Genomic DNA, 11,216 nt, shown 5'->3' with positions numbered 1-11,216 from the left:
AACAATGTCCTTCCTATGTCAAGCTGAAATTGGGAGAACTTAGATAGAGCAGGAGTGCATAAGGACAGAGCACAGCAGGTGTTCACATGTGATCCGTGACATACTGTAGCCTATCATGTTCCAATACTTTCCACAACAGCTTTTTAATTAGAAATGTTCCACAGACAAGAAATATTTTCCATTGGCAAATGTCTACATTTATGAAAGTGAAATGAAACAAAATGTGGTCTAGTTTAAATATAAAAATAATGAATTTATATGGAAATATTATCAAGCAGAAACATGAAGAGTAAATAATGATGACACTACACGCACAACTGTTTCAAAATACGATTCTCTTAACCTTTGCACCACTGTGGGAAGAAAAGTTCATCACAGTGAATCTACAACAAACCACTCATGAGCGCTGGTCCCTGGAAGTAGAGTATCCTGGAAAAGCTCTGCTGCAGATGGGATTGAAGCGCACAGGCTGGATGTCATCTCCTGTTTTCGGATCCTCCCTCTCGCATGTATCTTCGCAGGTATTGGATAGCTGAGATGGCACTCACGTTCGCCAGGAGAGCTGAATAATATTCCAGAGAGGAGAATTTCAGCTCGTCAATGAAGATAGCAGATGCATGAAAAAAGAAAGTGTCAGCAGGCAAATCATTGGCTTTGAATATAAGACAGGGACATTACACCCTTCCATAAACCCACTCAAAGGAACTGCTCCCAAACAAGGAATGACTTCCATATGCTGTAAACAGTGTGTAAATAGCTTCTAATATTGTCAATATTACTGGTAGCTGATTGTTCCATAGCCCAGAGAGCACCATTTAATGTCCGTACCTGTTTTCCAAGTGTCCGCTGACTGTGGGTTGGCAGACTTCAGGACCCAAGAGGCAAATGCAATGCAAACCAAGCATATGTCAGACTGTTTGAGTGTGAAGAGGAAGGCCTTTTCTACAGGAGAAAAAATCATTCAAAGGAGATTAGAGTGCCTAACAGGTGTGCAAATAAAATATGCTATTCATCCTAAATTGAAAAATTATGATGTTAAAAGACAGCACACAGTTTGCCCTCACTTCATGCAGCTAAAGGAAACCGTGAAAGTGATACCTTTGACATTAAAGTGCATCACACTGCAGTTAGAAAAGTTTCCAGAGAAGCAGCAGTGAAGGGGATTGGGACCATGAACTCATAGTAATGCAGAGACAACAGCCACATGCCCTCCCCCAGCAAACCATACACCTATGTGTACTGGGTGCTGATACACTGAAGGGATTGAAGTTCACAAACGCAGAATTCAAAATTATAACCATTTTTATGCATTTATTTGTGTATTTATGCATTTGTTGATTGAAAAAGTTTTGGAAAAATAAGATGGAAAAACTTTGTGAAAATGTCATGCTGACATATGTGCAGCTCTTGATCCAGGCCGTCCCATCAAAGGTGACAGAGATTTAAGTGTCTGTTTTGCTTCCACTGGAGCCTGACTATTTTTACCTCTCCCTCTGCGCCTGAGATCTAAATAGCACCTGGCAGTGCGGCTTGTTTGGTGTGGAACATAGCTCATGGTTTTTCCAGAACACTATTGCCCCACAGCATTTAGACTCTGATAGAAGTCAGTGTGGTCCATATATTAGAGTGATTTATTTGATATTTTATATACTCAGAGTAGTGATGGGAAAGGGAGCCTGATACGTTTGGTTTTGTTTTGCCTTGCTGTTGTCCTGTGTTTACAAACTCTGCCCTCAACCCCACCATCTCCATTTTTAATATTTAAAATCCGTTTTATCATTTTTAACTCCACTGAAACCTGATCCCACCCCACAGGCTCTGTAGCCACACCCACCCCGCCGTGCAAAAACCCTGCCCAGAGATATCCTGAACACCTTCTAGAATAACAAATACAAGTTAAAGAGCACAAATTTGGCAAAGGTGCAGAAAGACAGATATGCCAGTGCATCATAGATATGCCTTAATGTGCTTATTTTAAAACATGCCTTTAATTAAGAACCATACACTCACTGAGCACTTTATTAGGAACACCCGTGCACCTACTTATTCATGCGATTATCTAAACAGCCAATCGCGTGGTAGCAGTGGAATGTGTATAAGTGCTCAGATAAGTGCAGATAAGTGCTCACTGAGCAATATTATCAGTCACTAAAACAAAGTTTTAAAATTGATTGGCAGCATTATAGATTTTTACAAGAGCTTACAAAGCTTTCTTAAAGGGTTCAAGTTTTTATCTATGTGATCACACTAGCACTTGGAACTATACTTCCCTCTAGGGTTTTCAGTGCACTTGTCCCTGGTTATGATTTGCACTTTATTGTACGTCGCTCTGGATAAGAGCGTCTTCAAAATGACTATAATGTAATGTAATGTAATGTAATGTAATGTTTACCCATTGTGGTGCCTAGGAAGATGCAGGCCTAATGTATTTTCTGTCACCTCTTACTTCTTATGCTTATACAGTAACTTCAAAGGAATCATTATCAAACAATTAAAGAAACAGAGCCTTACTTGGAAGAGAGACAACTGTCTGCATGTCTGTGTCTCTCTGCTCCCTGAATTCATTACAGAGCTGGTTTTCCAGGTAGATGTTTGGATGAGGATAGCTGGTGCCTCGATCATCCATGATATGTCCTGGCTCAGTTGTCCTAAGGAGTGATGATCTTTCCCTCCAGTCTGTGACTGCACATGCCCAGGAGGAGGACCTATCATGAGAGCTGTACAGCCCTCCTGTGAACCTCAGCCTTCTCAGAGACAGCAGGTTCCTCCAGAAGAGATTTCCCCTCAAATACTTTCCTGTGAAAAGGTGTTCATAAGCATCTGTTCCCACCAAGGTGTCCAGGGGATCATGGGCCTGGTCTTCAAAGCGTGTGACCACGTGGATTGGTGAGTGCCTATCCTCATCTTCTGATTCAACTGGTGAGTCTCCAGGAAAAAAGAAATCATATTCCTCCACGTACTGGAAGTCCCGCTTAACTGAGCAGGAAAAAATGGGAACACCTGAGTCTGTGTGGTTGCTGAGTCTCCGCATTGGAGAGAAGAAAACATCCCCGCTGTCATAGTCAGAGAAGAAATAGTCATAGGTCTCAGGTAGGGAAAGGCTACTCGGTGCCCTGTCACAGAGTGAGACAATCGGGCTAGATCTGCCTGTCAGACTTGTCTCAGATAGGGAACAAATAATAGGGCTAGCTCTGTCTGACAGTCTGGTCTCAGATAGGGAATAGACAAGAGGGCTAGCTCTGTCTGACAAATTTGTCTCAGATATGGAGACAACAATAGGGCTAGCTCTGTCTGACAGATTTGTCTCAGATATGGAGTAGACAGTAGGGCTAGCCCTGTCTGACAGATTTGTCTCAGACAGTGAGAACACAATAGGGCTAGATCTGCCTCTCAGACTTGTCTCAGATAGGGAGCATAAGTTAGGGCTAGCTCTGTCTGAAAGATTTGTCTCAGAAAGGGAACAAATAATAGGGCTAGCTCTGTCTGACAGTCTGGTCTCAGATAGGGAGTAGACAAGAGGGCTAGCTCTGTCTGACAAACTCATCTCAGATAGGGAACAAACAATAGGGCTAGCTCTGCCTGACAAATTTGTCTCAGATAGGGAGACAACAATAGGGCTAGCTCTGTCTGACAGATTTGTCTCAGATATGGAGTAGACAGTAGGGCTAGCTCTGTCTGACAGACTTGTCTCAGATAGGGAGCACAAGATAGGGTCAGCTCTGTCTGACAGATTTGTCTCAGATAGGGAGACAACAATAGGGCTAGCTCTGTCTGACAGATTTGTCTCAGATATGGAGTAGACAGTAGGGCAAGCTCTGTCTGTCAGACTTGTCTCAGATAGGGGGCATAAGATAGGGGCAGCTCTGTCTGACAGATTTGTCTCAGATAGGGAGACAACAATAGGGCTAGCTCTGTCTGACAGATTTGTCTCAGACAGTGAGCACACAATAGGGCTTGCTCTGTCTGGCAGATTTGTCTCAGATATGGAGTAGACAGTAGGGCTAGCTCTGTCTGACAGACTTGTCTCAGATAGGGAGCACAAGATAGGGTCAGCTCTGTCTGACAGATTTGTCTCAGATAGGGAGACAACAATAGGGCTAGCTCTGTCTGACAGATTTGTCTCAGATATCGAGTAGACAGTAGGGCAAGCTCTGTCTGTCAGACTTGTCTCAGATAGGGGGCATAAGATAGGGGCAGCTCTGTCTGACAGATTTGTCTCAGATAGGGAGACAACAATAGGGCTAGCTCTGTCTGACAGATTTGTCTCAGACAGTGAGCACACAATAGGGCTTGCTCTGTCTGGCAGACGCATCTTAGCTTCATCTTCACAAAATAAATGGTTTGACATTTCAGGGAAAGACACCACATAGTTCTGTGCTGAGGCTTTTCCAAAAAGAAGAGGCAGAGGCAAGCTGCTCTCATCATTTCCATGCTCGGCTGGAGCCAAGCTGCAAGTTTCCGCCAGTCTCTGCTGAAGGCTGAGTCGCATGCTGCTTTCATCCTCCCCTCCAACAGTCACTGGCAAGGGCATAGAAGACTGTGCCTCTTCCCCCAGAATCTGCAGATTTTGCACAGTCGCAGTCTTACACATAGTCCTGAAGCTCTGGGTATCAGAGTCAGAGAACAGATGCTGGGAAATGGAGTCCTCTGAGGGAATCACCAGCCTTTCGGCTGCATTGTTATCAGGCCCAATACAGGCAAGGTCGGGTTCGGCTTCCCACCACAACCCACTAGGCTCTGGTGACCACAACACCGGCGACTTTGTGTCTTGGGGTTCAGGGCTGGGGTTTGCGCTGGCACCGAGATGTTGCTGGAACTCATCTTCAAAATCTGAAAAAAGGGAGGCGTCCCCAGTCCAGCGGTCAGGCTTGGAGTCATCAGGGTGGGGAAAGTAGCCAGAGTCTGCCGCATCCGAAACATCAGCCACGGCAGTGTCTTCTAGGTGGGGAAAGTCCCTGGGGTACTGGGCATTACTCACTAACCTCAGGTGTAAGATATCATTTATTGTTAACTTTTCCATCTCATCCCAAAAAGAAGATATTGCATAAACTGGGCGGGTGGAATCCAGGGACAGATCCGGCTCCCTGTCCTCTAGTCTGTCTCCCGTGTGGAACACTGGTTCTTTTGGGAGAACAGGTTCATCTTCCAAGGTGCTCTTATTGTTGAACTCTGGAGACTCAGCAGCACTGAGGCCTGCAGTAGGCGTGTCCTCAGCTAATGTCTCTTCTCTATCCAACTCCTGTACTTCACCTTTGATTACATCTAAGGGACGGTCCATGCATTCTGGGAAAGTGAAATTGTCTGCACTGTCGGCCTGTGACACATTCTCACTTCTTAGGCACAGGCCATCTCCTGTGAGGACATCCTTGTTCCTCTCAGGATCATGGGAGATGGAGTCCCTAAGCATCATGACTGAGCTTTTATTAGGGCTTAGGTCAACAGAGTGTGCATTTGAAACAGTTATGTCTACAGGGTGCAATGTGGCAGGTTCTAAATAGGGCTTTTTTTCTATGCTTTGCTGATCTGCAGATAGTAAGCAAGAATTCACCGTAACCGTTAGGGGCTGAGTATTTGCAGAAGCAGAGAGAGTGGAGTCTCTTTCAGGGATTACATATTGTCCTGGTGCGCCTCCTTCACCACCATATAAACACACCATGCTTGTGTCTTCTGAGTGTATTAGTTGTGTATTAGTCATTTCTGGACTGTTTTGGACTTTATCTGGTGTTACTAAAACATTTGACTGGTCGGGTTCACCAGAACCATTGTTTATTTCAGACACTAATAGCCCACTAGGTTTGGGCACTTCTGTAATTTGCAGAAACTTTTTAGATTCCAAGTCAACCTGATTATCTGCGCTCAAACATTTGTCCAATGAGTGGAAACCAGGAGTGGCGTCAAAGGCATAACTGCTTGTAAGGCTTTCAATAGGGATTGATGTCTCTGAGGAGAATATGCTGCGTTCTGGACACCTTTCAGTCTGTGAGTACAGCAGACACAGTGCATCCTCCTGTGATGCTCTTTCTTCTTCAGAGAATGGAAGATTCTCCTGATGAGAATCCTTACAGAAGACTAACATCTCACAACCAGTGTCACTTTGAGTTGAAAAAAGCAGTTTCACCAGAAGGTTCTGGTGATTGGGATTGATTTGCAAATTGCTTCCAATTGACACTTTTTGTTGTTCTAGGTGATTATCTATATGCTGGGATTTCTGATAGTTTACTTTGTTTTTGTCAAACTCACAAGTAGTTTGAAATATTGGCAAAAGTTCCTGTGAAAGCATCAGTAAACTGGGATCATTTCTAAATTTGTGGTGCTGTGCTGTGGTTAATGGGATGGGTTCAGTGGATTCACTAGAGCAAGACCCCTCTGCAGCAGGTCTGCAGTCATTGGGGTTATTGTACATTTCCTGACTCTGTGGCTCAGAAACTCCAAGTCTCACTGCTCCTGAATTACTCTCAAGGTCTGAGTCCTGCCCCTCGGACCCAGTGCCCAGTTCAGGTCCATCTTCACTGCAACTTTTTTTTCTTCTTTTTTTTTTTACCGGTGGCCAGGTTTTGTCTCTGGAGTTGGTCTGGCTACTATTAACGGTCACAAACCAGCGTTCCTTTTCTTTCCTAGCAGGCTTGTCACAGTCACTGAGGTTCTCAGCTCTGGCTGGGATATTAGCGTCAGACTGTGCTTCTACGTTCATTGAACCCTTCTGAGGGTCGATGAATGAGGTAGAGGGCCTCATCAAAGATAATTGCCCAGCGTCTGACTCTTCTATTTCCATGTTCATTTCCCCCTGCGATCCTTTCAGCACAGAGCAGGCTTCCCCTTCAGAGTTGGCTCTGTAATATCCATGCTCATTATAGGCTTGGAGGCTTGATAATGCAAATTTGACATCAGCGCAATTTGAAGCATGGAGTACTATCTCTCCTTGAGGAACTGATTCTGCAGACAGATTGATTGTTGTAGCAGCATTCGTTTGAATCACAGGCTCTCTGCTTGTGCTGCCTATTGCATCCTCACAGTCCCTGGGTGTCTCGTGATAAACTTCTCCCCCATGTGCAGAACAGCAAGCACCAGCTGGCCATGTAGCTCCTTGGGGTTCATCCAGGCTGGAGTCTTTGGGAAGATCTGCACCCGCCTGCCCAGCATAGCTGAGTCCTGCAGTGTCCTCATCATCCCCAGAGGCCACAGTGCTTTCAAAGAACACATTCATAGCTTCCTCATTCCCCCCAGCACAGAGAGAATCCTTAGGACCTTGAATGTCTTTGGAGTTCTCATGAGGTTCAACAGGCGGCCCTTCAGAGTCTGAGGAGCTGTCTATGGAACTGCGAGACCCCAAGGGACCCAACACCAGGCGGGGCCGCACCTCCTGGTTTGAGAGGCAAAATTCAGCTTCATCAAAGTCACTCAGGCCTGAATCGTCTAGGCCAGCTAGCGCCACCTGCTGAAGGTTGCATTCCTCACTCTCCTGGAAGAAGCAGTCCCAGTCTTGCTCTGCAATGTACACACTGTGGTCCAGATCGTCCATCGTGAAAGAGAGGCCTCCAGACGCACCAGCATCTGCAAGGGGTACATTATCATATTTCAACTTCACCAGTTTCCGTGGACACTTTTTCTTTTTCAGATAACATGCTCTGATAAACTTTGTTCAACTTTACACTAACTTAAGTTCCACTAATGGGTGAAAAGGTCACTGGTATAAAACATTTTACCACATGTAAAAATACACAGATTAAGGAGTGAACTATTGGCACTATTGCATATTTTATTTAATTAAAGATGTTTCTCAATGGCAAAATAGAAAATGGAACAACAGGGCAGGACAGCAAAGTGAGATAGAGAGAGAAAGAGAGACAGATAGAGAGGGAGAAAGAGAGAGAGAAAGAGGGAGGGAGAGAGGGAAAGAGAATGAGACCAATGGAATAAAATAAAAGCACCAGAGGAGTACAGTACACTGATCACCGGTCACTGATCCCAGGTTAATATGCGTGAAAGGGTTTCCCAGACGCAACAGCACCCTTCAGTGACCCCACACCCACCACCAGCACCATTGCGTGCAGTAATGTGTGTAGATTTACTATGTCACTGCAGGCCCTCACATGAATGGTGGTAATGCCCTGTTCCATGAAACTGTCATGCAAGAGCTCGCCTGACCTCAGAAAGTCCACTACTGACATAAACCACATTACTCAAATACACAAATAGACATCTGCAAATACACAGGCGCTGTCAAATCCATGAGTTTTGCAGAAAATATGCGCATAACATAGTATGGGTTTTAAAGTAGAGCATTATAATACCCATTTTATATATTCAGATATTTGAGGAAGCATTCAAATTTGAAATCCACCTTATTACGCCTCGGTCATGAAATCAAGTTTCCTTTTGTTCATTTGCTGGCAATATGACACAGCACATACAGTACACTGAGGATGGAACTTTATAACCCCACTCATAAAGCCCTTGTAAGTGAAATGGCGTAATATGTGTGCAGCTGCAGATCTGAAGCTCAGAGGATCTCTTATCAGAATAAAACGTCTAGCACAATCAATTTTCACAATTATGAAGTAAAATAATTTACAATCAAAGACCAACCAAAGCATGTGCCTTGTACTGCAACAAAAGTCAATCTTAAAAAATGTTTAATCTTGTAATGGACCTTAAAAAAAGTCCCCCTATCAAGTAGAAAATATTAGCTTGCTTGACAAGTTCTTACCCCATTGGCAAATCTTGAAATGAGTCAAACTGTTTCACCTCATTGGCAATATATTTGTCTTATATAGCAAAAAGGAATCAAAATAAAAATCTAAATCCAAGTAAAAGACTAAAATAATTCTTGAGATGAACTTTATTTTTGGCTTTACCTACCTGTCACAGTGCTGGGTAGCTCCTGCCCCTGGACGTGCACGGTGCCAGTGAGCAGAGCGTCTGCACTGGCATGGAGAATGTCCCCAGAGCCCGGCCTCCTGCGTGGGAGAGCACGGCCCCCCATTCTCCTGTTATAAATAGAGAGGTGTCTGGAGTCACATGCAGGGGCCTGCTCCGGTGGCTGTACCATCCAGGGGGGCGTACCGTTTCAGCACCTTAAATAGAAACTCAAAGCCCTCGCATGCGTCGACACATGCTGCAGTCATTGTTACTCTGGCTTACCATGGCTACTGAACCCCCCCCCCCCGTCCCCACCCCCCATTCCCCAAACCACCAACTCCCCAAACCCCCCCATCCCCACACCCCATTCCCCAAACCACCAACTCCCTAAACCACCAACTCCCCAAACCCCCCCCATCCCCCAAACCACCAACTCCCCAAACCCCCCCATCCCCCAAACCACCAACTCCCCAAACCCCCCCATCCCCCAAACCACCAACTCCCCAAACCCCCCCATCCCCCAAACCCCCCCATCCCCAAACCCCCCATCCACCAAACCACCAACTCCCCAAACCCCCCCATCCCCCAAACCACTAACTCCCCAAACCCCCTCATCCCCCAAACCCCCCCATCCCCAAACCACCAACTCCCCAATGCCATAAAGTCGTTTACTCCATATTATGAAATCATGTAACATAGTACTTATACAATTCATATATATTATACTGCTACAAAGCCAAAATAGACTCAACACATACACAAAAAACAGAAAATATGCAAACGGCATATTGCAAACTTGGCTAGACAGAGCAAATTCTTTAATTTTATGTTCAGTCTGCTGCTGCTTTGTTGTATAAAAATAACATAATTTGTAGCATAGAATAATAAATAAAGCAACCTTGGATTCACCTTTGCACTGACAATGGATAGCTTCATAAATGATTATAAAATGGATTGTTTGAATCCAGTTTGGAAGCAGTATCTCTGCTCACAAACCGTTGCTTACATATAATATCATAGAATAAATAATATTGTGTCATCAATTCATTGTTTCTATATGTTGTAACTGCAATATGGCATGAGGAGCTGTGCTGTATCATGAATGCATTTTTGGCGACAGGGGTGTTGTTATAGGCACTTCACTTCACTATTACAGAGGCTGCAGAGACACCTAGTGGTAACAGGATAAATTGCAATGTAACAAACTTTGTTGCTGCATTACATTAATTCATTATGTTTCATATCTAAAAGAGTGAGTTGTTTGGATATGAAACCTCCATTTTAAATGGAATGTAACAATTAATTTCAGGAGCTTTTTTTCATTTGGAGATACAGGACCAGCACCCACAGCTGCTTACCTCGACTTAATGAATTCCATCAGAGCTTGTTGACATATGTCAACCTACTGCCTACACTCATCGGGATTATTTCAAGACAACAATGGGACAGGACCACCCCTTCTCTCAGAAGTCTGATAAACTTAATCTGCCAGGCAATTTAACTGGAGGGATAATATAAGTACATTTTGCAAAGTGCTCTTGTATACAGGGGCTTAAATATGCGCCACCCAGGGCTGAATGTATACATTTATTCCAGCCCATAATTACTATTTAGATCAAATGGAGTGATGTGGATTGGGTAAACAGATCCTAAGTCACTGTGTGAGGACTGAGAGTACTCAGGCAGAGAGATAATGTACCTGATTCGCAGCTCTACCGTACCTGCAAAGGGCAACAGAGCACTCACACGCAGGCAGGGTGCGATTAATCCCCCATCTGCGAGTGTTTGGGATTAAGATCAGAATCTCCTGCAGCTACTTAACGGTGACTAATTAAAGGCGATTCTCTGGTTGTTGTGGCATGTCATCCCTGGCAGTAGCTGTGGGTGAAATGAGAAGGAGGAGGAGAAACGCGGTCCTCTAGAGAGACGACCTGCGTCTGTGGCGTACCGATTACGCATTAAAAACCTGACACAACACGGCTCATCCCCAGCCTTCTCATAGGCCCATAGGGCTCAGGTCTCCCACCTCGGCGAATTGTTGTTTGACAGACATTGTGAAATTGTCTGTTTCACAGACCTACGTTTTTCTACATCAGTCTAACATGCATCTCATGACTTGAGATCAAAATGCAAATGCAAATCCAATATACGACCCACATCATGTTAAAAACGATAATGGAAAAAAAGCATGACCAGGAGAATATGTTTCTCAAGTTGAAGGCCTTACAGCCGATTAATTATAAAAGGCTGCATGAATATAAAACCTATTGAATTCAGAGTAGCTGGCCATCACTCTGCCTTTTAGACTGATTACAAATATTTTTTTCAAGAAGGCATTGATTTTACAAACCACAAAG

The 11,216-nt window shown here is 44.4% G+C and overlaps 1 protein-coding gene across 2 annotated transcripts; it reads right to left on the bottom strand.

Moving 5' to 3' along the window:
* Window positions 1-318: 318 nt before the first annotated feature.
* LOC133110419 (uncharacterized) lies at window positions 319-10,660 on the bottom strand. 2 transcript variants are annotated; one of them, XM_061220503.1, is made up of 5 exons: window positions 10,581-10,660; window positions 8,860-8,987; window positions 2,512-7,551; window positions 829-942; window positions 319-562 (listed from the first exon to the last, which is right to left on the bottom strand). In XM_061220503.1, exons 2-5 carry the CDS (start codon window positions 8,981-8,983, stop codon window positions 477-479), a joined length of 5,364 nt encoding a protein of 1,787 aa, XP_061076487.1. In that variant the 5' UTR covers window positions 8,984-8,987; window positions 10,581-10,660; the 3' UTR covers window positions 319-476. The 2 variants fall into 2 exon arrangements, with proteins under 2 accessions (XP_061076487.1, XP_061076488.1); XM_061220504.1 differs by lacking the exons at window positions 8,860-8,987; window positions 10,581-10,660 and adding an exon at window positions 8,708-8,765.
* Between the last annotated feature and the right edge of the window lie 556 nt (window positions 10,661-11,216).

The sequence above is a fragment of the Conger conger genome, chromosome 14 (genome assembly GCF_963514075.1).
Source record: "Conger conger chromosome 14, fConCon1.1, whole genome shotgun sequence".
NCBI classification, from domain to species: Eukaryota; Metazoa; Chordata; class Actinopteri; order Anguilliformes; family Congridae; genus Conger; species Conger conger.
The sequence above is the reverse complement of the archived record's forward strand: the minus strand, read 5'-3'. Positions and strand labels throughout refer to the sequence as shown.